A 27,519-nucleotide genomic window follows, 5' to 3' on the forward strand; every position below is an offset into this window, starting at 1 on the left:
GGAGCTTTAGCAGTTGTGGCTCATTGGCCGTGGCTAGTGAGCAGCTGAGTTACAAGCCGTCTTCTATGAGGTGGCCAGACAAGACGATCAGAAGTTTACAGGTGACATTAATTTTTAACAATTCCAAGTGATTGCAACCTAAGTGAGAGCCAAGATTTTACACAGTGATGGCTACTGGTATTTTCTTCTCACATTTATATTTTCACGACTCTTGCAATTCGATTATATGTCAAGTTGCTTTAGGGCTCAGAGAATTCATTCACTCAGCAAACACAATAGGTACCCGCGCGGAGAAGTGAGAACACCTGGCCTCCATGGTCAGGCAGCCCCTTGCCTAGTTGGACAAGAAAACAGTCAATAAAAGATAATAAAGAAAGTAACAATAAAAACCAAGAAAGTAACAATAGAAGTTGATAAGTACATGGTAAGTGAGGGTCCAATGTGTAGGTGGATCTGTCTTTTTTCTAAATGTTCTACTTCATTTATAGTTATAAAATATTGGATATTCCCTGTGTTTTACAATATATCCTTGTAGCGTATTTTATACAGAATAGTTTGTACCTCAATTCCTTATGCCTTTATTTCCCCTCCCCCTCCCTCTTGTCATTGGTAATGACTAGTTTGTTTTCTATATCTGTTTGCTTTTTTAATTTTTAAATTCACTAATTTGTTGTATTTTTTAGATTCTACATATGTGATCCCATATGGTATTTGTCTTTCTCTGACTTGTTGCACTTAGCATAATACCCTTTAAGTCTACCCATGTTGCTGCAAATAACAACATTTCCTTCTCTTATATGCCTGAGTAGTATTCCATTGTATATATACTACATCTTCTTTATCCATTAATCTGTTGATGGACAGGTTGCTTCCATAGCTTGGCAATTATAAATAATGCTGCTCTGAACATTGGGGTGCACATATCCCTGGAATTAGTGTTTTTGTTTTTATTTGGATATATACTCCAAAGTGGAATTGCTGGATCATATGGTAGCTCTATTTTTAGTTTTTTTTTTTGAGAAACCTCCATATTGTTTTTTCACAGTTCAGTTCAGTTGCTCAGTCATGTCCGACTCTTTCCGACCCCATGAATCGCAGCACGCCAGGCCTCCCTGTCCATCACCAACTCCCGGAGTTCACTGAGACTCACGTCCATCGAGTCGGTGATGCCATCCAGCCATCTCATCCTCTGTCATCCCCTTTTCCTCCTGCCTGCAATCCCTCCCAGCATCAGAGTCTTTTCCAGTGAGTCAACTCTTTGCATGAGGTGGCCAAAGTACTGGAGTTTCAGCTTTAGCATCCAAAGAACACCCAGGGACTCCACCAATTTGCATTCTCACCAACAGTGTATGAGGGTTCCCTAGGTAGAGCTGTCTCTAAAGGCAGAATGCGTTAGTCCAAATATTTCAGCCTATAGTCCATAGGAAAAAGCAAAGTTTCTGTGTAAACTAGTGACTTGGAATTCTGTGTTCTTCATGTGAGGTGGTGAGCTTGGTTAATAATTAGCGACCTGCTGAGACACAAAGCTACTCTCTCTGTTGGCAAGGTCTGATTTCTGAGCATTTAACCTGGATGCTATGGGATTGCAAATGTGGAATATGGCCACAATGATGTATTTGTGTGCCAGTTACCATTTCTAGAAGTAAAAGCATCACTTTAATTTGTAAAGGAATTAAGAAAGCTGACTTTCAATATAAAATGCATATGTTTAAGTACTTTTTAAATATTTGTAGCTTGGGTTTAAATTTTAATAGGTGTAATTAATTTTTACCCTAACTTGTTCATTCTGGAATAATCCTAAAAGTATGAATTGTTTGCATGTTCCTTTACCAGAGTCTTTTTTGAAAAAACTTTTTTTTTGAATCATCTATGGTTTATCCTATTATAATAAAGTATTTGAAAGCTTTATTTTCCTAATTTGTCTTAAAATATTCCTTTCAAAAATATTCAAAGATAGGTGCTATTGATATACTAAATAAAGCATTGATGAAGTTCATCTTTTCTTATTGGACTAATTCACTAAAAAAGGTAAGTGCGTTTCTGATTTTGCTACTGTCAAATTTTACAGTTGATGTGACTACCCACTGTCTTCTTTTGCTGGCCTTTTATTCATCGTTTTTTTTTTTTTTTTTCACTTTTTCTTTCCTGGCATGAACATCCTTGCTATTTCCCAGTATATAATGGCTTGCACCTTTACAGAAAGGTCATATTCTTGCCATATCTAAAATATTGCCATGCTAACATATACCTATAATATGCTGAGTACAGGCAGAAAAATGCACATATATTTCTACATGTACACCTTTCTTCAGGGGAAAAAAAAGTGTGTCAGCAAGCCCACGAGGAACATGACAGCTTATCAAATCCTTGTTCATTTCCTCTGAAATTTGTTCTTAAGGTCAGTAGGAAGACAAGCTTAGATAATTGTCCATTTGGCTGTTGCAGGCAGGGAAACTTTGTGGTAGTACATAGGGAGAATATGCCTACAGGGGATATTAACTCTGATTAACTCTTCTGGTATAACTCGAGGGCTGGGTTTAAGATATTATTTGTGGTAGAATGGATAGAGAATTTAAAATGTGAGAACCAGCTTTAAAATCTGTTAAGAATGTTTAGATGTCAGATTATGTTTTATTTGATTCACTTTATTGAGTTCAGAATCCAAAGTCTATTAATAATAAAACTCAGATTTGCCCTTGAGCATTTCAAGGTTATAAGATGCCTAGTCTTCCTGTTAGTGGGCTATAAATTCAACTTTGTTGGCTATGTTTGCCCTTGCAAACATAATGGGGCACCATAATTTTGCAGTTTGCACTCGGGGTGAAGTTAAACTGCCCAATTTGGACACTTTCATAATTTGGGCTCATTGGCCCAACTTGTAGTAAAAGGCTGGAATTTCATCAGTAGGTCATTTGCTTTTTAAATGAATATTTTTATGTGGAAAGAATATAACAAACCTGATCGACTGGAGAGAGCCCATCAAAGTAACAAATGAGACTTGAATTTGCTTTTCAGCTTTGTCACTGATTATGCCAGTGATGTACAGTAAGTCAGTCTGTTGCTAGTATCGCATTTGCCAAATAGGAATAAATAAATAAAATAAATTCACAATAGTGATATTACCAAATGTTTAAATAGCATTGATATTCAAAGATCTCTGAAAGTGAGGGTGACTAGGGAAGAAACATGGAGAAATCCCTTATTTCCTTTATAATTCTCTCAATGTACAAGCTCTGCTTTCTTTTTGAACTGAGGGTGAGATGCATAGGTTGAAAAAACAATCTCCAGGTGATACTAATATATCCCAGCTACACTCCCCACCCCCATTGCTTTTTTTGTTGATTGGTTGGGTTGAAACAATCAAGATTGCTTCTGCTCTGTGAATCTTTTCAAGGTATCTCTATATATTGGTGAATAAAAAGCACAGGACATTTGAGAGTGGTGTAAATTCCAGGATTTCGAGCAAAGTGCAATAACAGCCTGTTTGGATTATAGGTACTCTATTATTATAAAGATGAATTTTGGAAAATCTGTTGGCCAGCTTTCCCAGTGTCACTCGTAAATGTCTTTTTGTGAAAAGTAAGGGCCAAAGGGCCATTGTAACTGCCCAGGACTTTGGGCCTCAGAAGAGTTGTTATTTTTTAGTCTCTCCTGATCGTCTCCCCTGGCCCATCCAATTCTTTGCCAGTGCATTGGGTTGCCTTGCTCTCCTAGCTCCCTCCCACCCCTGTTTTTCAATCCTTAATTTTCTTTCTATTGCTGAGAAAGGTATCAACAGGAGGGAGAACCTTTATAAGTCCTAGCCTAGAGGCTTTTAAACTTGAAACAGCTACTCTTCTTTTTTTTATTAAATGGTCATTGGTGTCAGCGATCCTATATGTATGAAAAATAAAAGTGAAAAGATGTCCTCTTACGATTACTGCCTTTTTGATTTCTACATGTATATTTTCAAGATTATGTGGTTTTATTGCTCTGTGTTAGGGAGCCACTTTTCAAATCTCAGGTGACCAGACTGACTTGAGAATGCAGTTTGGCGCATGAATAAAATGAGACACAGTGTTTATTTGTCATTTTATTTTTTAAAAATGAAATATTCAAAGTACTTTTTTGTTTCAAATATCAACACATAATGTTTAACTTTAAATATTTACAGCATGTTGTTGTGATGCTCTGTAGAAAAATGCATGCTTCTGACCTGAAAGCCAGAGCAAAATGCAAAAGACCATTTAACTGCAGCCAGAGAACATGAACCTGTACAGTATCCAGTCACTTTTCAGCACAGGAGTGAGAGCAGGAATACAAAACTGGAACCTATTGTTTCCTAGCAACATGGCTCAGGCCATTATAACACAATTTCCAGTATGATTAGAACCTCTAACTGTTGTTATATAGAAACTGAAAATCTTGGCATACACTGTAAACACCTTTACTTCTCATGAGAAAGTAAGCAGCTAAAAAGAATATTTTTCTGACGTAAAGGCTATACTTCTCTTTTTCACCTTCTCTCTTACTGATGCTTTTGCCAGAAGAATAGTAAAGATTTAGACATTGTCATGAATCATACAAGTAAAATATTTTTCAAGGACACAATCTGATATACTAACATTTATTTAAGAGGTTAAAGTCCACCACTAAATCTAAGGAAAGATTTTTTTAACTGCCAAACACATTTCCTTTGACAAATAATGTAAGATGACAACTGCCAAGACAAAATCCACAGCAAGTTTAACTCTAACTATTTTCAGTTACTGTTTAGGAAGTAATTTCTTCTTATACACAGTAGTATATTTGGTCCTTAATAGCTTTCACATGAAGGACACACTGAAACAGTCACTATTTTGTGGTTGAATTATTTTTTGTTGTTTGTTGTTTTCTGTTTTGCTTTTTTTTTTGTTTTTGTGTTTTTGTGTGTTTTTTTTTTTTTTTTTTTTTGCAGAATAAAGAACCTTACAGAAGGCTGTGGAAGAGCAGTCTGAGATCTGAAGTACTACTCAGGTCAGCTATGTGTATGTGAGTTCCTCCAAGAACACAAGAATGTTGCATCTAATCTGTAGCCTTCAGTTTTTCCAGAAGCTATAATACATTTCAGTCTCACCAAAAGTTCCTTTCCACACTTGATTACTGTACTTTTGCTTGCATTACCACTGAACTCCATTACAATTGCCCTTACAGGAACATATCTTTATAAATGCAAAAACTGTCCTGACTCTCTTAGGTGATATTACAGTGGGGCCTGGTCTGGTTAAAAAAATTTGTTTCAAAAAAAATGAAAGAGAAGAAAAAAGTAGTAGAAACAACATGATAGGATGCTTGAAACTGTGTCAACAGTAATTAAAAAAAAAACCTTATGAAAATCGGAATTTAATTGTATACCTCTCTACATAGCATGTGAATTCCAAATTATACATTGTTAAGTTTTCATATATTTGGCTATGTTGTATATATTATATTATATATATAGTCTATATATTATAGATCTTCTAGATAAATTGACAGTAAAGGACACACTTATTTTATACATTATTTTGTTGGGTTAAAAATTAAACCCAATAAAGCCTATTTATATGGTGAGTGTTTTACTAAAAATTAGTATGAATTGGGTTTTATTTCCCTTTCCTTCAGGAGTCATGCTTCTAATCAGTAATGATTAGAATGACAGCTAAAAATAAATATATTTAAATGGCTGTTCAACTATGAACTTTTCAGGTCTTTTGGATCTCTAGACTGTAGTGCAAGAGTCAAACCAAACCAAAACAAAACAAACAAGTAAAATGGGCCTAACTAGGAAAAAGAAACAATCACGGAGTATTCCCTGCCTCCAGCCCAGAATAGTCTTCATAGGAGAGCCCAACTGCTGTGCTCTCACTCAAGCTGACTTGAATGCTGTGTGGCTGTGTAGTAGTGTCAGCTGCACGTCTTCTGGGTATGAGAAATTCATGTATTTCTCTTTAAAATGCTTTTACTTTGATCAGGAAATGCAAACGAATTGTTCTTTCATTAAACTTCAGAACTACAAGTCAGTAAAGGCATTCTTTGTATTCAGATGAACAGGAAGTGATGTATTCAATATCTCCACGTTCTTATTAAGAAATGACAAATGTTTCTCTTAGATTTACTACTCATTAGTGTGCTAACCTTTTGGGTTTTTTCTTCTTTCCTCCAAAAAACTTTGGAAGTGGTAAAGAGAACCACAGCTGTAAGTGATAAAAAGTGCATTTCCTGAATATAATACAAATATAACTTTAAGAAACCAAAGGCACAAACTAAATAAATATGTATTACAAACTAGAAATGCACAGTTCAAGGTAATTACTATTAAGTAAAAGCTTCAAATACTTGTTTCTAATGGATATTTAAAGCAGTTTGAAAATGATACATCATCAGTGAATTGCAAAAAAGTATAATTGCTTAAAATATAAGCAAAATAGACTCTAATATTGACATCTTGGATTAGTGATAAAATACATCATCACATTTATGAATGTACTCTCTATATACAGTTCATAAATCATTTTTCTATTGATTTAAAAGAACATCAGAGGTTCTAGGAACTTAAGGTCCATTTTTAGGCTGGTGTGGAGGTATTCAAATTTTCAACAAGTTTGTGAGTAATTTTAGAATCCTGTCCTGATAAATACTATACCATTAACACAGGCCTGATTCAGGGGAAAAAACCCCAATAATATGGTTGTAGTCTGGATTAGTAATCTCTTGAGCTGGTGTCCTTCCAATTAAAAAGAGAGATGGGTTCATCATGAATTCTCTCTCTCACAATATGTGTGTAAGAATGTGGTAATCCCAACCTGAAGGTTTTGAAAATGAAATGTTTGGATACACCCTCCCCTGCTGTCTGTGGGTCCTTGCCTTTCTCTCACTCTACTTTGTGTAGTTAGGAGTCAGACTCTTTAAAAACCTTAATGTGAGCCTGGATTCTGACTTTGCATATTTTCCAAAAAGACAGTCATCACAAAGCAAGGCACTGACCCCCCACTGCATTTAGGTAGCAGCTGGCAAGAATCCAAACTGCGACATTCCATCACAAATTCTCCTTCAGACACAGCAAATGTCCAGACTCGGTGATGAAAAGTGCTGAAGCTGGCTCAGGGGATTTCTCCACAGGCCACATTGTGCTGTCCTGTATTTTCATTTGTGGTAACTCACAATTGCACAGCAGCTTACAAAATCTTTGTCACTGGGCACAAATCTCCCAGTTCACCAAGGGGCTTCTTGGATGACAGGATTCATACAGATTGAGAAACTGCAGCTGATATTAACACTAATCCTGATCTTTTTTTCTAAATTTTAAATGATCACAGAACAAAATAACCCTTCCTGGAAAATAGCTATTTTCCTAGGCAGGAGAGATGATTAAATAAAAAATAAATGGGCAAAGACAGAGAATTAAAATAACTATCCATATAAATTATCTTAGTAAAAAATAGTCTGCCTCTCTATAATTAGTTGAAATGTGTTAGGTTGGAAAGGGCTCAATTAAATTTCCTGACTATGGCTGGGAGATGTTCAATACAGAACTGTACATTTGAAAGATAAATCTAAGTGGGGTAAACAACATGGCAGCAACTTTCGTGATGTTTCGTTTGGTCTTCCCATTGGTACTTTCCTTTCACCTTAGTATTACGTCTATTTTTTTTTTTTAAGGTTTTGGCTCTTATGAATTTCTGCAGTAGTAGTGAGTGTAATGTATCGACATCATAGGCATGTATGTCTGTGAAAGCCTTTTTTTTTTTTTTGTATCAGAATCACACTTGGTAGTAAATTACCTTTCATGTGCACAAAACCATTGGATTAGTGTATAAATACTGAATCACGAATGTGAAACTATGACCAAAACACACCCTATATATAAATGAGAAATTCCTACTTGGGTTAATAAAAGCTATGTTTACATGACACCAATACAGCTGGACAACTGAGTACAAAATGTAGTCAAAACAGGTTGGGTGGGAGGAGTTTCATTGGCCAGCTGCCTTGGTATCATGTATACACAAGCAGATAGTGGCAATTGGGTTTGGTGACCACACCTACAGGGAAGTGTGGTAGACGGAACCCAGCCACCACACGCCAAAACACAGCACAACAACATGGCATTTATTTCAACAAGCAAGGAGGAATCATCAGGGAGGAAGGGTAAATGGGTCCTGATTCTAGGAGATGGTGGCCGAGGAAATTTTACACTTCTTTCGAAGTTTCCTGTAACAGATCTGGAACATGTGAAAGAGCTGGTAGTCTTTCGAAACACACGGCTCAGATCCTATTGCACCACCTTTCAAATAGCCCGCAAGTTCTGCCAACAGCTGAGTATGTAACCTTGTGTCACAACAGAGAACCTCGGGTTCTTGCTTTATATTTGAACATATGCATGGCTCAACAAATTGAAAGTGGTGCTTGCTGAAAACTTTTTTTTTAGTTGTTTGATTTCTACTTGTGTTATTTTGAATACTGCCACACAAGAACTAAAAATCTGTCATTTCTTAAAGAGTTTAAACAAACAATATTAAAATACCATCTTCTGTCACATTGAAAGGCAGTTGGATATGTTTTTCCTCCATATTTACATATACAGAGTTCTGATCTAGAAAACCGATACAATAAACCATTGTATGTTTTAAAAACAGGCAGTCTTTGGTGACGCAAAGGCAGAGTTTTTTCTGTTACCTCCTGCCTATTTCACTCTGTCTCATAAAGTGAATATTATTGGCACTGTCAGAAAGTTCTAAATACTGCTCGACAGACAAAACAAAATACCCATCATAACCTTGCACTCTCCCGGTACTCAGCAGCTGCTGTTTCTCCCCCTCTGTCCATGCCCGGATCCCCTCTTCCCCTTCTTGCAGCCTTCTTTGTTCCTTAGTCCAGGCCTGGGCCACGGCGCGCTGTCTGGCAATCTCCAACACATGGTTCTTCTCCTCTTCGACAGTCGTCCCATACCGGATGTTGAAGCACAGAGCCCCATGCTGGAGCTGGATATCTGCAAACCGTCTAGTCCTCCCATTCAACACGGAAGTCATCTGGGACACGGTGACATTGACACCGTTCTCCAGAATGCGCCTCCCCCCAGTGTTACCAATGAGCACCAGGTCTTCCTCCAGAGACCCGAGCTTAATGAAGTAGTGTGTGTCCCTCCCCTCTATGGTAAAATGTAGGTTTTCTAGGTAATGAGCATTGTTGAGAATGGCAGCTAGCCGCCTGCTATCTTCATTGGCTACTCCTATAATATCGGCTGTTACGATGCCATCCTTGATGGCGAATTTTATACCTTTGCCGAAAACAGAAGGGACAGCGGCAAACCTTGGTTGCTTCCCTCCTTCAAGGCACCGTCCATCACCATATCGGGGAGTCATAGGAAGTTGGTCCAAGGAAATGAAATTCCTGAGCTGTTTCTGGAGCTCACATTGAATACCCAGGATGGTCTAGTAAAGAAGAAAGGCACAGAGCAAGTGTAGCAGAGGGTTAGACACTTGTCATATGCTTGGTGATCGCAGAAAGCAAAGGTTTGCCAGGTTGCTTCCCCCTTTCCTTAATTTGCTGGTTTGTGATTTAAAAACAAGCCTAATTTGGAATCTCTTCACCTGAGTTTTGGAAAGGAAAAGACTAACAGGTGATTTGATTACCTGGCATATATTTCTTGATATCTTGGTGAGTTAAGGGTTAAGCATAAACAAATATGTTCAAATTTGATACCACAGAATCCAAGAGCTAGAAGGCACTTAAGTGGGTCTGTGTGTGCGCTGAGTTGTTTCAGTCATGTCTGACCCTTTGTGACCCTATGGACCATAGCCTGTAGCTCCTCTGTCCATGGGATTCTTTAGGCAAGAATACTGGAGTAGGTTGCCATGCCCTCCTCCAGGGGATCTTCCCAACCCAGGGATCAAACCCATGTCTCTTACATCTCCTGTATTGGCAGGTGGGTTCTTTACCACAAGTGCCACCTGGGAAGCTCCCCCCAAACAAAGACACTTTATTTTTTCCAATTCAACAGACACTAACTAGCTGTTTATTACTGGATGTAGAGTAATATATTAGCCACAGTGAGGTATAAGGCATCATTCTTACTTTCAAGTAGCTCATGATCTTATACATAACAAGGGCAAATCAGCAAGTTCATGGGTCTTTCTATGTGGATTAAAAAAAAAAAAAAAAACACTTTTGGGACTTTCCCGGTGGTCCAGTCCTTAAGAATACACCTGCCAATGCAGGGGACACAGGTTTGATCCCTGGTCCCATGCGCTCTAGTGTCTGTGCTCCACAGCAAGAGGAGACACTGCAATGAGAAGCCTGCATAACTCAAATGAAGAGTAGCCTCTGCTCGCTGCAACTAGAGAAAGACTTTCAGCAGCAACAAAGACCCAGAGTGGCCAAAAATAAACATAAATAACTAAAAAACCTCTTTTTACTATGGCAGATTTCAAACATATTAAGAAAAAAACAAGAGAATAATGAACCTCCAGGTATCCATTTAAAAGCATCAGAAATTTCCAAAATTTTGATGAACTTTTTGCAGGACTTTTAATTACAGCTTGGGGATGGTGCACTGGGATGACCCAGAGGGATGGTATGGGGAGGCAGGTGGGAGGGGGGTTCAGGATGGGGAACATGTGTATACCCGTGGCGGATGCATGTTGATGTATGGCAAAACCAATACAATATTGTAAAGTAAAAATAATAATAATAATAAAAAAAGCATTTTTACAAAAAGGGATAAGCCTTTAGTACCTACTTAGAATTGCCTTTCACTTATAATTTTTTAAGACTTGAATTTCAAGCCCTCCCACCCAAATTTCAGTTTTATTTTGTTAAAGCCATATATATGTATGTGTGTGTGTGTATGTGTGTGTGTGTGTGTGTGTGTATATATATATATATATATATATATATATTTGCAGACACAGATATTCCTCTTTCTTTCATCTGAGAGAAAAAGTTCTTTCTTGCTTTCACTTTGTATCTCATTAAGTGATGGAATTTCCTGCTGAACTTTGAAGGTTTTGGTATTCCTATTTTTCCAGAGAGTTTCTAATATTTGTTATTTTGCTTCATTGCTCTTACATACTTTTTCTTTATTGGAATAATTTTTTTGACCACACTGTGTGGCATGCGGATCCTAGTTCTCTGACCAGGAAATGAACCTGTGCCTCCTGAAATGTAAGCTCTGAGTCTTAACCACTGGATCACCAGGAAAGTCCCATTTATCAGAATAATTTGTTATTCCCATGCTTCTAATGCACTATGCTCTGATTTATTTTTCAGCTGGAGATCTGATGTTTTATGTCTCTCAGAGAATAATTTTCTCTCTATAGAATCCAGAACTACCCATTTTAGAATCATGAAAGTTCAGTTCCACTTTCCTCTTGTCAGTCTACTGCACCAGTCATCAAGTCACACGTTGGTCTTTTCTCTTCCCAAAGCTCCAATTCTCTGATCCTTTCCTCATGGAAGCTTTTATCCTACCTCCTCATTAATCATGGACATTTAAGTGGATAGTCAAGAAGACTCAAACAGAAGTAAGCACATATATGTTAATACTATTTCATGGTGTTGGATGCCCTTCTGTTTTTTTCAGCTAAATAGGGATGGTAAAACATTTACTAACCTTTCCAGGATCCCACTCTTGAGTTTTTGTCTGAAGCTGTAGAAGCTCATAAGTTAATTCCAAATTTTCTAATTCTGGTTTGGGAAATCCAGGTAGTACATTGTGTAACTGGAAACCAAATAGCTCTAACCAACTTCCAATATCTGTGAGACACAAAATTTAAAAGAAAAAAAAAAACATTTTAAAGCCCATACTTTACAACTTCTGTGGAAAGCTTGAAAGATGCCTTTCCTGCCTTTGATATGTTTAGCCAATGCTAAGTTAGGGATAAGCTCCCCTTTATATCACTCACTCTAAAACATCTGATCCTTTCTTTGGGGAAACCTTTTGATTCATGGATAATCATAGAGATTGGCTCAGTTTACTGTGTGGAAATTCTTAGTGTGGTAGTGGTATTAAGGCCACACAGACTCTGGTATTAGATTTATCTGATGCAGCACAATCCTGATTTTTCTTCTGTGAAATTATTTGTAGAAGCTTTTAAGAGTGAAAACTATGAACAGAGAGCTTAAAAGGAAAGAAGAAAATGTACTAGGATGCAAAAGTATCATGTTTTACTCCAACGTGTACAGTTCTGCTCACTCTAGAAGACTAAGGAAGAGATTGACTGCACAATAACTTGTGGGCTAGCTGGCAGGAAGAGGAAGCATCTTTACAAAGGCATTGAGATTATGTGATAGACACCATGGAGCGTTTTCTCTTTAGCATAAAGCATCACACCATTTAAATACCTGTGGTATACTTGGCAACATCTTGAATTTTGCCAACAGGGTAGTTATTTTCAAAAGAGTAGAGGTTGAATGGTTTAGGAAGGAGGTTCAACTGTTTCCATATGTGATGATTAGGCGTCGTCCATCGACCAGCGATAACATCATAATCCCTTTGCCCCAGGTGCACTAGTTTAGTAAGGAAATCATAGAGTCCTCCATGAAAACCAATGATGACCTGAAAGTCAGGATAAGTGTCATGATAGATATCTCCGTAAGGCGTGTACAGTATCTCTTTGATCACCTGACCCCGACTGCTGAACACGGCTAGTGGGGTGCCTGTATTATCACAGGCTACATAATATTCTTCACCACTGCTTAGCTCCATGGCAATAAGGTGACCTTGGAGATCATAATACAGGGATGTAATCTCTGAGCTGGTGTGGTTGTACAAATGAGTAACTCTTATGGGGTTGGCAAGGTCTGCATAAAAGAACTGGAGGTGCTGTCCAGGGCTGGACTTACTGGCCACACGTCGCCCAAGCCCATCATAGTAATACTGCACAGTCCAGCCAGAAGCCTTATTGTAGGCTTTCTGCAGCAGACCATTAGAATTATATTCAAATACGTCATTTCCCCTCTGTCTCAGAAAGCCATCTTCATCCATCTTGTACTGAATTTCTCCAAGTCTGGTGATGCGATCTCGGAGGTCATATCGGAGAGGAGTAAGACGAGCACTATTCCCATGGCTTAAGAGGTTGATGTTCCCATTCAGATCATAACTATAACGCCACTGGGTTTTATCGTTTACAGAAACAGTTTGAAGTTGCCCATCAGCATCATATTCATAGAAGTATCTTGTTATATTGGCATCTACTCCTACTCTGATATCACATATTACCATTCGGCCCATGTTATCATATTGAATAGTCATCCAGTAGGCAATTGCCTTTAGGATTTCATACTGGACTTCAATGACTTGTCCATTGGCGCTGAAGATCTTGGTGTGCTTCATCACGGTAGTAGTTATGACTTGATTTAAATCATAATTAATTACACTGAATTTTCCAAACTGCTCTGTTCGACCAGAGACGTCGACGTATCGGTACAGATCTATGGGCAAAGGGGTTTCATTGATCACAGCTTGCATGCTGGTGACACGGAAGTTGTTGTAGCTGTAGTCAAAGCGAGCATTCACAAGGCCTTCTTCACTGAATCTGAAAATCTGGCGCCCAATAAGAGGTCCTGAAGGGGTCAAAATAAAAATCATGAGAACAATGCAAGAGGCTCAATATTGAACAATCAGAAAGTTCTAGTATTCTTTTCTTTAGTAGTGATGTTTTTACATTCAAAATGAAATATTAGAGATTGATGTTTGATATCTAACGCCCAGACATCTCATCTCATAGATACGTATTTTCATCACTGTGGTCACCAAATATGAAAAAAATTAAAACACTGCATATTATAGTTATAGAATAAATTAATTATAGGAACTTCAGAAGTAATAACCCATTCTCAACTACCCAACCAGTAGTTGAAGTGATGAAACTGATATTATAAACATGCTCTCTTTTTATAATTACTGACAAAAATACTTGCAGTTCATTTAACACGTGCTACAAGGTCAGAGGCAATGGCACCCCCTCCGGTACTCTTGCCTGGAAAATCCCATGGACAGAGGAGCCTGGTAGGCTGCAGTCCATGGGGTCGCTAGAAGTCAGACACGACTGAGCGACTTCACTGTCACTTTTCACTTTCATTCATTGGAAAAGGAAATGGCAACCCACTCCAGTGTTCTTGCCTGGAGAATCCCAGGGACGGGGGAGCCTGGTGGGCTGCTGTCTATGGGGTCGCACAGAGTCGGACACGACTGAAGCGACTTAGCAACAACAAGGTCAGAATACTGACCAAATCCAGTATTAAAGTAACTGGATTTTGGTATTTTATAAACCCACAGGATGAAATATAATAAAAAATGGTGACTTTTGAAGACATGTTGCCATCAACTGAGGCTTATAGACATTACACAAGGCTTGAACTAGTTTCAGTGAGACTCATATCTTTGGGACTTTGAGTGAGACTTTGCATCTTTGGGACAATTTGGTGGTGAGTAGGGAGGGGTACCCAGTTAGACTAGGTACTTAGAGTTCAACTTTTTTGAGGGCTGAGAGAAAGGGAAATGCACTGTATTTTTTAAGGAATTGGCTTTCACACCATCTATCATATATTTTTCATTTTCAATAGAAGATAATTTGATAACTCAAATTTGGTTGAATTGCATGACTGTAAGTTAATGCTTCTATCTCAGACTGTGGCCAGCAAAAATTTCCTAAGACCGATGTGCTTGTATATATCACCATCCTTTTACCACAAACCTGTTTGCCTGTATCTGATTGTGCAAATGAAGCCATCGTGCATCAGATGTATTGTCTTAATCACTCCAGAAGACTCTTCATATGTTAATGTGACCTGGGTGGTATCGTAGAGAATCTCGGACAGCCTTGCTTGTTTGGTGTACTTGTACAAAACTCTGCGCCCTGTCCCCAGATGCAGGGTTTGCAGTAGTCGGCCATCTCGACTGTAGTCTTGGATAAAAGAAGTGCTACTGTCTGGCGGGGTGTAGATGTTCCGGTAGTAGCCCACCGAAAGCATGGTTTGTAAGCTGTGGCGCACCATACTAGGCATGGTGACTGAGAGCAGACAATCCGATTGGTCGTACTCAAAGATATAACGCCGCTGGCTATGTAAGAGAAGCATCACAGACTGAAACGAGACAAAGGTACGACAGCATAATAGTACCACTAAAGTTGACGAGATTAAAGAAAATACCCATTCATCCTTTCAGTACAAAGTTATCGAGCACTTACTCTGTGCCGGGCACTGTGGTGGACCCTAGTGTGTACAGTAGTGGCCATAATGTGTCTGTCCTCATGGAATTTACAGATTAATGGAGGAGAAAGACAAATAACCAAACAACTACAATATAGTTGTGAAATGTGTTATGACAGAGGAAATTCCAGGGTGCTTATGGGAGGTGGAGGAAGAGCAGCAACCGAGACTTAAGAGGTCAAGAAAGGCATCCTGGAGACCGTGACATTTACAGTTGAGACCTAAAGGGTGACTAGGCGTGGCCAGATGAAGGCAGGGAGGTGGCTGGGCTGGATGGGGAGAGTACTCCTGACACAGAGCAGAACGTTGTGAGTGGCTAGATAAGAAAGAGAACGTGGTTTTTTCAAAGAACATGGGGCATTTGGTGTGGCCAGAGCATGGGTATGTTGGAAGGGATGGGTAAATGGCAAGCGATGAAGCCAGTAAGGTAGGCTGGGTTTAGATCACACTTTCTAAGCCATGCTAAGGAGTTTGGACTTTTACCTGTTGACAACAAGGGAACCACTGAAAGCAGATGGAAGGAGAGGACACTTGTGCCACTGGAAAAAACAATCCAGTTGGTATTTCAAAAAGGTTACTATTGCTTCAATGTGGAGATGAATTGGAGGGAGGGACACAGAGGGCAGGGCATGCCATATATTAAGTATTAGTCACCAAAAATTACTTATTGAGTTCATATAGCAGATGTCTTTATGAAAAGTAGTATATAAAATATTATCATTACAGTAATCCCCCCTTATCGGCAGTTTTGCTTTCTGAGTCACCCACAGTCAACTGCTGTCTGAAAATATTCAATGGAAAATTCCAGAAATAAACAGTTCTTAAGCTTTACAATGCATGCTGTTCTGAGTAGTATGATGAAATCTCATGCTGTCCTTCCCAGGACGTGAATCATCTCTTTGTTCAGTGTATCCATGCTATATATTCTACCCGCCCGATAGTACAGGAAATAACATAGTATATATAGGCTTCTGTACTATTCCCACTTTCAGGCATCCATGGAAGGGTCTTGGAATGTATCCCCTGTGGGCGAGGAGGGACTACTGCATAGCTTTACAATTCATGTTTTAAATGATATTAAGGAAACATGCCATTAAAAGTGGAGAATTCTCTGGTTATGCAAGCCCTCCCACTCCAACTGATCTGTATTTCAGAAAGTTATTTGTTGAGGTATAATGTCATGCATGTAACAGGTGTTTCATTGATATTGGTTTATCTTATTCTAATTTTAAATATAGTCATAAAAGGAACACTGTTTGAAGGAGAACTCAAACTCTATTTTTAATTGAAAAGCATTTAAATCTCATCTTTTAATAAAAATTGCTCACCCCTGGAAATTCTGATGTATCTCCCCAAGGGAGATTTTACCCTTACTTTCTAGAGAATTGGCTTATCAAGCAAAAAGATTTAGTTGAGCTTTATTTTCTGAAGTTTCTGTTATGAAAACAATAGGTACCATTTCATCTTTTAAATATAAACTACATAAATATTTATGAATTACAGAAGCATATATAATATACATTTAAATCTTCTAAATATGAAATTATATTGAACATGCTTCTTGAAACTGCATGTCCTCCCTGCTCTTCTGAGAATTGATTTCAAATCATATGTCAATACCATGAAGTCAAAGTCAGCACTTATTTGCTCATTGGCTTATCCTTTCTCGCTTTTCCACCAGGTACTCTGCCTGGGGATACAGAGCCGTGTGTGGAAATCCTGTCACCTCATAACCTGTGGATACTCTGCAACTCCAGAAACCCTGCTGAACAGAAGGCGGGAGACGTGGAAGTCCTGGCTGGGCACAAGGACACGAAAGGACCACCCTTGACCAAGGCAGAACTCAACAGAACCTAAGGTGAGACTGGTAGGCAATGCCTCTTTGCTGAAAGCCAGATTTCTCAGCTCCTTTCCACTCTCTTCTGTCAACTTGCCATGAACAAATGACATCTGTCACCTGCGAGGCGGGCCAGGGACAGTCACCATATGGTTCGCACACATTATCCAGTACCAGCCTGCCTTTTCCAGTTGCTGCACCAGCCTTGCCAAACATTTATAGCACATCACCACTGCATTCTCTCCCTGCTCTCATCTTCCGTGCTGTAGTAAACCACAGCCTGACCCTGTTCCTAGGTGGTGCTGATGCTGTGCTGCCCAAGAATGTGGATGATGTGATTAGAAATCTTGTGAATGTAACCGTTGTGTGGCCAGAATAGCATTTAGCTCTCACTTGGCTACTTTGTCACTTTGGGCGGGCATTGTTATCAGTTTGTTCAAAAAAAAAGTCCATCCAATGCCCCCAGCGCTGCTATAGAATAAAAGGTCATTTCTTATTAGTCCAAACACTAGAATTTTATATTTTGTATTTTCCAAAAAGTTGATTGTGAGAACCGAAATGATTGTGAGATCATTGTAAAGAAGAAAAGTAAAACCATGGCTGCATATTCATTTGAACAGGAGTAGAAATGACAGATGGGCTTCCCAGGTAGCTCAAACAGTAAAGAATCTGCCTGTAATATGGGAGACTGGGGTTTGATTCCCTGGATCGGGAAGATCCCCTGGAGAAGGCCATGGCAACCCACTCCAGTATTCTTGCCTGGAGAATTCCATGGACAGAGGAGCCTGGCGGGCTACAGTCCATGGGGTCGCAAAGAGTCGGACACGACTGAGTGACCAACACTTTCAGAAATGAGAGATGGCAGAAATTTGAAAAAGTAAGGCATCTGAATGACCACCAGATGGCAGTGTGGGGCCACCTGGAAGCACAAGCCAAAGGCTGCATTCTCTCCCTCTAGGCAGCCTTTGAAAATTTCAGCCCCAAAGAGGCAATTTTGTGTAAATGTATCAGACTTAAGCATCTTATTAAATGATTATAAAATATATTTAAATGCATTTAAAATGAAGTTCTTAAGAATGTTTTTAGGAAACGGAAAGATTTACATTTCCTGTAATACAAAATTTTAACCCCACAAGTCTTCAAAATATAATTAACTCAGGGAAGGCTCATGAATCAAGACAGAGAATTAATGACCACATAGAGGAAATTTAAGAAACAATAATTGATTTTTTTTTATTAGAGAAGAGATCATTTAAGCAACCACAGCTATTACCCAAATAATTATTTTTCTCCTAATGGCTACAAACCATTGTGCATGAAAATGATACCCATAATTTTTACTTACTCTAGAGGAAGTCAAATAATTTTTACAAAATTTCTGCACACTGAGGTAAAGTATTTGCTGCTTGCTTTTTTCAATATATCATGGTATAGGGATGCCAAGCAAATGTATAAAGGTACAAAAAGAAGTATTTTGAGGTATAAAAAGAGATTTATATTTTTAAAGTTGGAGAACTGTTACTTCAAAATATAGTTCTAGAGCCAGCCTCTTAGTCTTGCTCTGCCCCAGACATAGTGAAAGAATGTTCTAGCAAAGGCCACGATAAAGAGAGGACTAGAAAAGAGCACAGGAGGCACAGACCTTCATTACCTCCCTGGAAGAGTACATGTAAATTGGATTTTGGTAAATTGAATATTCTTTCCTTTTTCTTTCTAGAATCACAATTTCAAAGATACTTTAATTTCCTTCCATCCTTCAGTTCTTTCCTGTTTTAATTCACCTTCAGGTAGCAGTAGGTGCTAGCACTAAGTTTTCCAACTTAATAAATACTAGAATAAATATTAGAATGCATAATTTAAGTGGAAAGAAACTTTTATTGAATGACTAGATATGCCAGGTGCTTTATATTAAGTTATTTCATTTAATTGCTGCTTCTATTCAGTGAATTAATTATTATCACTGGTAATAATGTTAATAAAATCAATCTCGTGATAAATGATTTTTGGAAAGTAAAGAACCATTCCATAATTATGGGTTTTGTAGGCTCTGAGTTTTGCATAATAGCATTGCTTAAGTCAGGGGCTACCTGGTAATTAGAGAACAAATTAAATGTAAGATTCAGAAAGGGAGAAAAGTCAGCTGAAAGGCACAAGTGATTTGGCTCATCTCACTGGTCAATAAATGAGTTTTGGGGAGTCGCTGGGGCTTTTCTCCATATATTACTCTGTGTCAATAAGGTCTTATTTCTGTCCACTGCAGACACTGACAGTCTCAGGGAGTTTCTTTGTTTTGTTTTTAAAGAATTATTGCCAAGTAAGTTTCTACAGCCAGAAGAATTTATGTGAAAAAAAAGAAGAATTCATGTGAAATTTGTTTCACATGATTCTTTGCTGAAATAACTGTGATGAAGTAATCAGTTAATTTAGAAAAGGGAAACAATAAAATTCTTCATTAATGTCAGAGAAGAGGCTAAATAACTGAAGTTTAAGTTTCAACAAGCTTTTCTGTCACTGTATAGACAGTTTAAAGGGAAAGATTTATGAGACCTAGAAGCAATTGTCTATAGGCAGTTAGCTCAGCAGCCAGACTATGGCGCTAATGAGGTTAAGGCTCTGAGTTCAAACCTATAAATATTCCTGTGGGATCTTAGTTCCCCAACCAGGGATTGAACCTGGGTCCTTGGCAGTGAAAGCGTGGCATCCTAACCACTGGACTGTGAGGGAAGTCCCTCAAAGCTGTACATACTCCTAAGGCATGTCAGCTCCTTCATGAGTCACATGTAGACCTATGGGAGGATCAGAGCAAACAAATCCTCATCCTTGAAAAAACTAATCAGCCTATATTCTGCTAGTGATCAGTGGCACCTTTTTCTTTTTTTTTTTTTTCGTATAAGGTCATCTTACATGCCTTGCCTCTGTGAACATACAACAAATATTTGGATTCAGTTAATTTTGTAACAAGTTTAGCACTTTGTGGACATTAATCGTATGATTTTGCCAATCATTCTTGTTACCAAAATTCAAAAGAGAAAACATCCACTCTATAAGATTCAGATGTTCCCAGTGTAGAGTGCGGATTAGAGATTTCATTGATTTCTTCAGCAGAAAAGGACAGGGGGTACAGACAGCAAAGGACTCAGTCCTTTACCCTGGCTCCCAAGTGGAGTTCTGCTTTATCTCCTAGACATTTCTAATTTGGCAAATTTCCCAGTGACTGACTCTGGGAAATAGTACAATGGTTTTATAATAACATACAACCCCTGGCACACTTTAAAAAAAGCTTTCAGGGGTATATCAAAAGGCTTAGCATTATTTGGTGCAAATAGTGAAATTTCACCACGTGAGTTATGAGCACCCATGACTTTTCTAAGAACTTCTAGGGGTTAATCCGTACTGACTCCCCTTGAAACCTCAGGGGAAAAAGTTTTTCAGTTGTCCCAGAAATTAATTCAGGACTAATGAACTGAGTTGAAAGGATAGATTTAGGGGAAAAGAGACAGCATCTTAGGATGTCAGAAATTGAGATGGCAGACAGAGATCAATTTCTCTTATTGTCTTCTGCTACTGGTCTGGCTAGAAACCATTTTGCTGTGTGAGGCTGATGTTTGACAAATGGATCCAGGGGGTGGGATTAAAATCCTTGCCCATTCCCAGCAGACAGAGGCCAGGAGCTCCCATTACAGATGCTACTGGAGACTCATTGTGTACAAAGGAGTACTAACACCAAGGGAGCCCCGCTGCTACCATTTTCTCAGAACCATTCCTTGGGAAAATATGTCCTCCAGTGTATACCACTAAACCGTCACTGACTATCCTAACAAAATTAGAATTCCTTATCCTCTGTGCAAGAGCCTCTTTTCCAGAGCTGAGATACATTAACACGCAATTTTATAATTTTCTACCTATTTTACTTCAGTGTGAGCTTTCATAGTAATAAAGATACATTTTCAGGAGCATGAACAAATATGCTCAAATGAGGAGAAAGCTAAGCCATTATCCTGACTTCAGTTTGAAAGAGTACCTGGCAGAGTGTGGGGCTGGGGAAAGTTTTCGGCTGAAAAACAGCTTATCCTTGTAGGTATAATTTGTGGTGGTTGTTGTTGCTACTTTTATGGAACAGAACAGCCAGCATACAGACTTCACTCCCACAGGTCCTCAGCAAGGCAGGTAATCAGTGCTGCTTTCAATGTTCTCATTCAGAAACTCAGAACTAGTTTATTTTCCCTACACACTTACCTTTTCTAAGTAGGTATAGCTCCAAATTTTCCCATCAGCCCAAGTTCTTGAAATTATTTTTCCACTCTGGTCATATTCCATTTTTTCATTCCATGTCCCTCTTTGAATAAATGTCACCAATCCCGAAGGTGAATATGTGATGTTCACTTCATTATATCTGCTTACAGGAGACCACAGAACAGGTCGTCCGGTCTGGTCATAAAGAATTCGAAGGGTGAATTTCCGATGGTCATCATAGATCTTGCCTGTGCGAGTCATATGATCAAAATCAATGGAGAGCAGGTTTCTGTTATGGGCCTACAAAAAAGAGATAGGAAGCACATTTGAAGCACTGCCTTAGTTCCCCTCATCAAGGGCATTCACAATCCCAAAGCTTTTTCTGTTTCTCCAGCAATGGGGTCTCTCTTGCCTTTGAATCTGCATGGCTTCTCCTTGGATGACAACCTGTCTTTATTCTCCCAGGAGACTCTACAACGTTGGAAGGCCGGGGCCATGTCTTAACTACTGGGATGTGCTAGATTCTCAGCATATGGTTGTTGACTATTTTTTTCCAACTCAAGTCTCAACTGTGCTGATCCAGTTTTCAGTGATTATGTAATCTTACTTTATGTAAGTCAGACGCCTACAGAGGAATGGGGCTTCCTCCACCGCTTTTAACAATGAAGTGGCTAGAACATAGAATGGTCAATAATTTACATAATTAGCAAGCAGACAAAAGGAATATAGAGAGCGCCCTCTAATTTATACAGAGATTCCCTTCTCTGGCTTCCTTGTTCCTCTGGGCATGGCGTTTTATTGTAATACTTTGCATCTATCACAGGGGAACACAGAGCAACTCAGACTGTCTCCTAGACATGAAAGCCCACTCAGCAATGTCTGCATGGAGGCCAGCAGGTAACTGTGGGAGGTATTGGTAGGTCCCCCAGTACTTGCAAGGGGGGCACCATTCAATGAGGTTGTGCAGCTTTAAGTCGTTGCCTCCTCCATTGGCCTAAAATAATCTTTATGCCAAAGAGGAATATTTTGGGGTGGCAAATTCATCTCCCTTACAAATAAACAAGGAGAAACTTTGAGAAATGTAAACAACAGTGACCCGGGAGTCAGGAGACTGAATTAGCTGCTTGTCTGTACACCAGTCATTTTTTTTCTACTTGGGCCTTAGTTTTCATCTGTGAAACGGGAGTAATGTTTAACACTCAACATCACACACCTGTGCTAAGAATTAAATGAGATTACATATACAGGTACCTGGTGATGTATAAAAATAATATTAGTAATTGTTATTTTTATTACTTTTAAAAATATTTATTGATTTTCTGCTGCACCACAGGGCACGTGGGATCTTAGTTCCTCAACCAGAGATCAAACGTGTACCCCCTGCAGTGGAAGTGCGAAGTCTTAACTTTCCTAACCACCAGGGAGGTCTCAGTAATTGTTATTTTTAGATATGATTACTCTTCTCATCTCAGTTAGGCTTCTAAATGGGCCCACGTGTCAGATTCCAAAGCGACTGTAGGAACGTCAACATGATCCAGGACAGAGTGTTAAATATCTGGTTAATGAGGTAGGGGAAAAAAATCAACATTAGGGTTTGACTATATTAATCATAGTCGTACTAAACCAATTCACTAGCTATTCAACTAAACTTTATGCTAATTCATTTAAAATTTTTGTGGTCAAGGATTCCTTTAATTATCTGAAAGCTACATACTGTTTCCCCAGAAAAATGCATATAAACACATCAATGAACATTTTAAACAAAATCTCAAGTGGGCTCTGAAATCATGAAATTTTTAGAGGTCTTGAGTCCAATTTCAAAATCCTGACTCAGAAAGAGGTTTTTAAAAAATGTTAATTTTTTTTTTTTTTGCTGTTTAAAAACCTGAGATAAAACTGACATAAAACATTATATTAGTTTTAGGTGTATGGTATGATTCAGTATTGGTATATATTTCAAAATAATCACCATGATAAATCTAGTTGACATCCATCACCACATGTAGTTACAATTTTTTTTCCAGAGATGAGGACTTTTAAGATCTATTCTCTTAGCAACTGTCAAATATACAATACAGTATTATTAACTATAGTCACCATGCTGTACATTACATGCTCATATCTTTTAACTGAAACTTTGTACCTTTTGACCTCCTTCACCCATTTCACCCACCCTTCACTCTCTGCCTCTGGCCACCACCAATCTGTTCTATGTATCTATTAGCTCTTTTTTTTGCGGGGCGGTGGGGGGGGGGGGCGGGATTCAACATCTAAATGAGATGTAGGATTTTTATCTTAGTGGCCTGGATGAGTGCAAAGCCAACATTCTCATTTCAGACTCTGGTCTTCCTTTGCTCCTTTTATGCACTTTGCTTTTTAAAATAACCTCTTTAAGTACCTCCCTCCAATTATAAAAGTGATATTTTTCCATTGCAGAAAAACTGGAAAGTATAGAAATATACAAAGTAATTATCTGTAATCCTATCCTCCAGCATGAATCACTGCTAATCACTGCTAATCATTTCCAGCATTTCATACCCACTTTTTAAAAATATAATCTTACACTTAAAGACTACAACAAGAATTGTTTTATATCCTACTGTTCAGCTAATGTTTTATCTCCATCATTCCTCATGTTATTAGATATTCTGAATATGTGGATTTTAATGGTTATATCAACATGGTAAACATTTATCTATCTTTTCTCCTATTGTTGGAAATTAGTTTTTGTTGTCCATTTTTCTTTCAATGTTCATGATTTGTTGAGAAGTTTTGTAAGTAATTATTTCCTTAATACAAAACCCTATAAGGGAAATTACTGGGTCAAATGATAACGTATTAAAGACTCCTGCTGCAACTTGAGATATTACTTTATAGTGCACAAAGGTTTACAAATGTATGCTCTTATTAACTAGCAGTGGAGGCGTTCCTGTCTGCATTGTAACCAGCACTGAGTATTATCACTGTTAGTAAGCTTTTCCCAATATGAGAGTGGAGAAAACGGTATGTTATTGTGGTTTAAATTTGCATGTATTTAATTACCAATGAGATTGAACCGTTTTAAATGGCTATTGGCCACACCTATGTCTTCTATGAATTGTCTGCTATTTTCAACGTTTTTTGGTTTCAGTTTCTTTATCAGCCAGCTGGGGCTAATGATATTTGCCCTTAGTTTTGAGCTGCAGAAAAAACAAAAAGGACAGCCAGTGTTCCATGCCATGAATTCCAGAAGACTAGTGATTAGATACTCCAATTATTTGGGAGGAAGTCTTGTTAGCTGCAGTGGTAGGTTTCATTCATGGAATAGAGCCACAGATTGGGAAGCATGACTCTAACCACCTGTAGCCTATGTGTGCAGTGTTGTAGCATAAATACAAACTAACCTGCTGTTATAACCTAAAAGGTGATAGAGAAGCACATATTTCCTGTCTTTTGATACACAGGGCTTGGAAACCTACACAAAACCAGGTGTTCTTTCTTCAACTACCTTTCCTGTGGTTTTATAGCCACATATCTCTAACTGTAACACTGTTCATTTACAATAGCTGTAAAATATCCATGTACTCCCAGAGACAGTTGTAACGGTTACAATTTATGTTATAATGGTAGTTAAAGAGCCAAAGTATCAAGTGATTTTCAGTTCAACTAAATTTGTGGTTTTATTTGTCTGATAGATTAAGTTTACTACTCAAGAACACATTTCTTAATAAAATCATTACAGCAACACAAGCAAGGGACCACTGTTAAAAATCCACTACAAAGCGAGCAGAGGAAAAGTCTGCCTAATGTTCTTTCTCTGCCTGTCAAGACTTATGCTACCATGCTTCTCTGTTTTTGGATAATGCACTCTGATATTCAGATGTTGCTGAAACACTAGTTTCAAAGTCAGGTTTGGAAGGTAATGTGAAATTTGGCTCAGAGCTGCAAGGGGATGAAAGAATTGAAGATACCACAGCCCTCCATCTGGCGAGTCTCCTGTGGAACTTGTGAGAAGACTGTGGGAAAGAATGGTTTTCTTAGGTAAGCTCCTTGACCTTCCTTCTTGACTGCTTACGTGACTCCAGCCTGTATGGCAGGAAGCAGAACTAGGCTGACCGCCTCTGACTGCTGGGGTCATGAGCAAGGTTGGAAAAGCAACGTGTTCATACAAGCTACTGTTTGCCTGAAAGACAGTAATAGCCCTTGACCCAAGTGTGGGCCATCAATCCTTATCACATCAGCTCTTCCCCCACACAATCTATAGCAATCCCTGACCTGGAAAAGAGAGGGGCAAAGCAAAGGCTGATGTTTGAGAATAGCCCCAAGTTAAAAAGGGTCCCTTTGGACAAGCTGCACATTGAACGAGAGATCTGAGTTTGGCAACTGATGAGTTGTCCACTGGGGCAAGGAAGCTGGACTTGGTAAAATTTTTCATAAGAAAGGATGTATTTGTGCTTTAATTTATTCTTTGGTTTTCCTTAGGCTTTTTTTCAGCTTTGCTGAAGAGAAGTAAGGAGAAAGGCTTGATTTTGTTCACACTTGGACCAGAGAGGAAAGAGGAAAGAGTATGCCCTGGGGAGCCATGGGTTGTGTTGCCAGAAGGAATCAACGTACCTGCAAAGCATGGGCACAGGCCAAAGATCCAAATAAAGGTGTCCTCTGCCTTCCCCCAGAGCCTTTCCTTGCTCTTTCTGAGGAGTTTGTGTTTTAATTGCTTAAGAGACAGTCCTTTCAACTCCCTTCAATTTGAGACTCATTCAATTAGTAGCCTAAAGATTATATTAGGTTGATCTATAAGACAACTGCTGGTATTTGAGTGTTTTTTGGTCTACGAAAAGGGCAGCTTACTATGGTTTAACCCAACACACACACACACACCAACAGGAAAGTATTTAATCAAGAGCAAATGAATTTAGTGTAAAACTGTGCAAGTTAAATGGTATGGCAGAAATCAGGTGAGAGGAATGAATAAGGTTTTGAAGAAGAACTGGTATGCTCATTTGCACATATACACACACAGTGCTAAACTCTAAGCTACAATCAGAGCAGCTGATTTTCTTTTGCAAGAAAGGAGGAGAAGGCTGAATTTTCAAGGATGCTATCCAGCATTTCAACTCACAATGCAACTGAGGTACCTGTTAGATTTTTGCTGAAGAAGTTTGAAGGCGAATAAGTCAGATGGGCCAAATATTCACTCTGTGGTTTGGAAGACATACTGCATTTAAGTTTCATGAAGCTGTGAGAATGGATGCAGGAGTCAGAGCTGCTTTTAAATTGGGACATGCTCCTTTATTCTCACTGGTTTAAAGGTAATTAGTACTTGATTTTTAGATATTGATCAATACAATTCTAAAGACTTTATTTTTGACTGATATTGCTATGTTGACAATCAAAACCCACTTAGGCTTACTTTTATTTCAGAGTGGCCTACAAAGGAACAGGGCATGTAGGCAGCATTAACATCAGCCTCCATTACTCCACTGGGAACTTTTTTTAACCTGTAGTTTTCTTTTTTCCTCCCAAGACACACTCTTTACCTGGGCAGCCAACAGAATCTTAGTGCCAGAAGAAATCTTACAACATGGGCTATTGAACTGGACTGCCTAGGTTCAAATCCTGTGTCACCCTTTACTAGCTGTGTGACCTCTATGTGCCTCAGTTTCTTTATCTGTAAAGTGAGAATGCTAATAAGAGGACATGTCTGATAAGATGTTGTGAATAGTAAATAAGTTACTATATGGCAATATACATATAAGATTTCAATGAATGTTAGCTGTTATAATTATGCTTAGTGGTAGCTGTTATAATTATGCTTAGTGGTAACAATACTACTAATAATAGAGATTGTATAGACCATATCCCTCATTTTATAGATGGGAAAAGTGGTGCAAAATTATGGGCATGCCAGTTCTTCTTTAAAACCTTATTCATTCCTCTCACCTGATCTCTGCCATACCATTTAACCTGGACACTTTTTGCACTGAATTAATTTGCTCTTGTGGAAATACTTTCCTGTTGGTGAATTCATCTGGGTGACCATACAATAGGCATTTAAAAATTTTAATATCAATTAACTAATACTTATATACAAATGAAATAGTGTGTGAAATAAGACTTTCTGCCTAGTTATCTTAGCAGAGTCGTCCCAGGATTAACAAACATAGTTGTTTCTATGATTTGAAGGCCCCAAGGATCCCCCTGACCCTGAAAACCAACACTGCTCAGTAGCCTTGATGCCTGAAATCTCCAGGTGACTCCTT

The 27,519-nt window shown here is 38.5% G+C and overlaps 1 protein-coding gene across 9 annotated transcripts in view; it reads right to left on the minus strand.

Moving 5' to 3' along the window:
- Positions 1-4,057: 4,057 nt before the first annotated feature.
- The window catches only part of TENM1 (teneurin transmembrane protein 1), a 918,261-nt gene continuing 894,799 nt past the window's right edge, over positions 4,058-27,519 (minus strand). For all 9 annotated transcript variants that reach the window (XM_044937195.2, XM_044937198.2, XM_006065013.4 and 6 more), the window contains 5 exons: positions 21,284-21,580; positions 14,697-15,084; positions 12,343-13,563; positions 11,612-11,754; positions 4,058-9,431 (listed from right to left, as the gene is read on the minus strand). In XM_044937195.2, coding sequence (XP_044793130.2) covers positions 8,673-9,431; positions 11,612-11,754; positions 12,343-13,563; positions 14,697-15,084; positions 21,284-21,580 — 2,808 coding nt within the window. In that variant the 3' untranslated portion in view covers positions 4,058-8,672. The remainder of the gene's footprint in view (positions 9,432-11,611; positions 11,755-12,342; positions 13,564-14,696; positions 15,085-21,283; positions 21,581-27,519) is intronic.

The sequence above is a fragment of the Bubalus bubalis genome, chromosome X (assembly GCF_019923935.1).
Source record: "Bubalus bubalis isolate 160015118507 breed Murrah chromosome X, NDDB_SH_1, whole genome shotgun sequence".
NCBI classification, from domain to species: domain Eukaryota; kingdom Metazoa; phylum Chordata; class Mammalia; order Artiodactyla; family Bovidae; genus Bubalus; species Bubalus bubalis.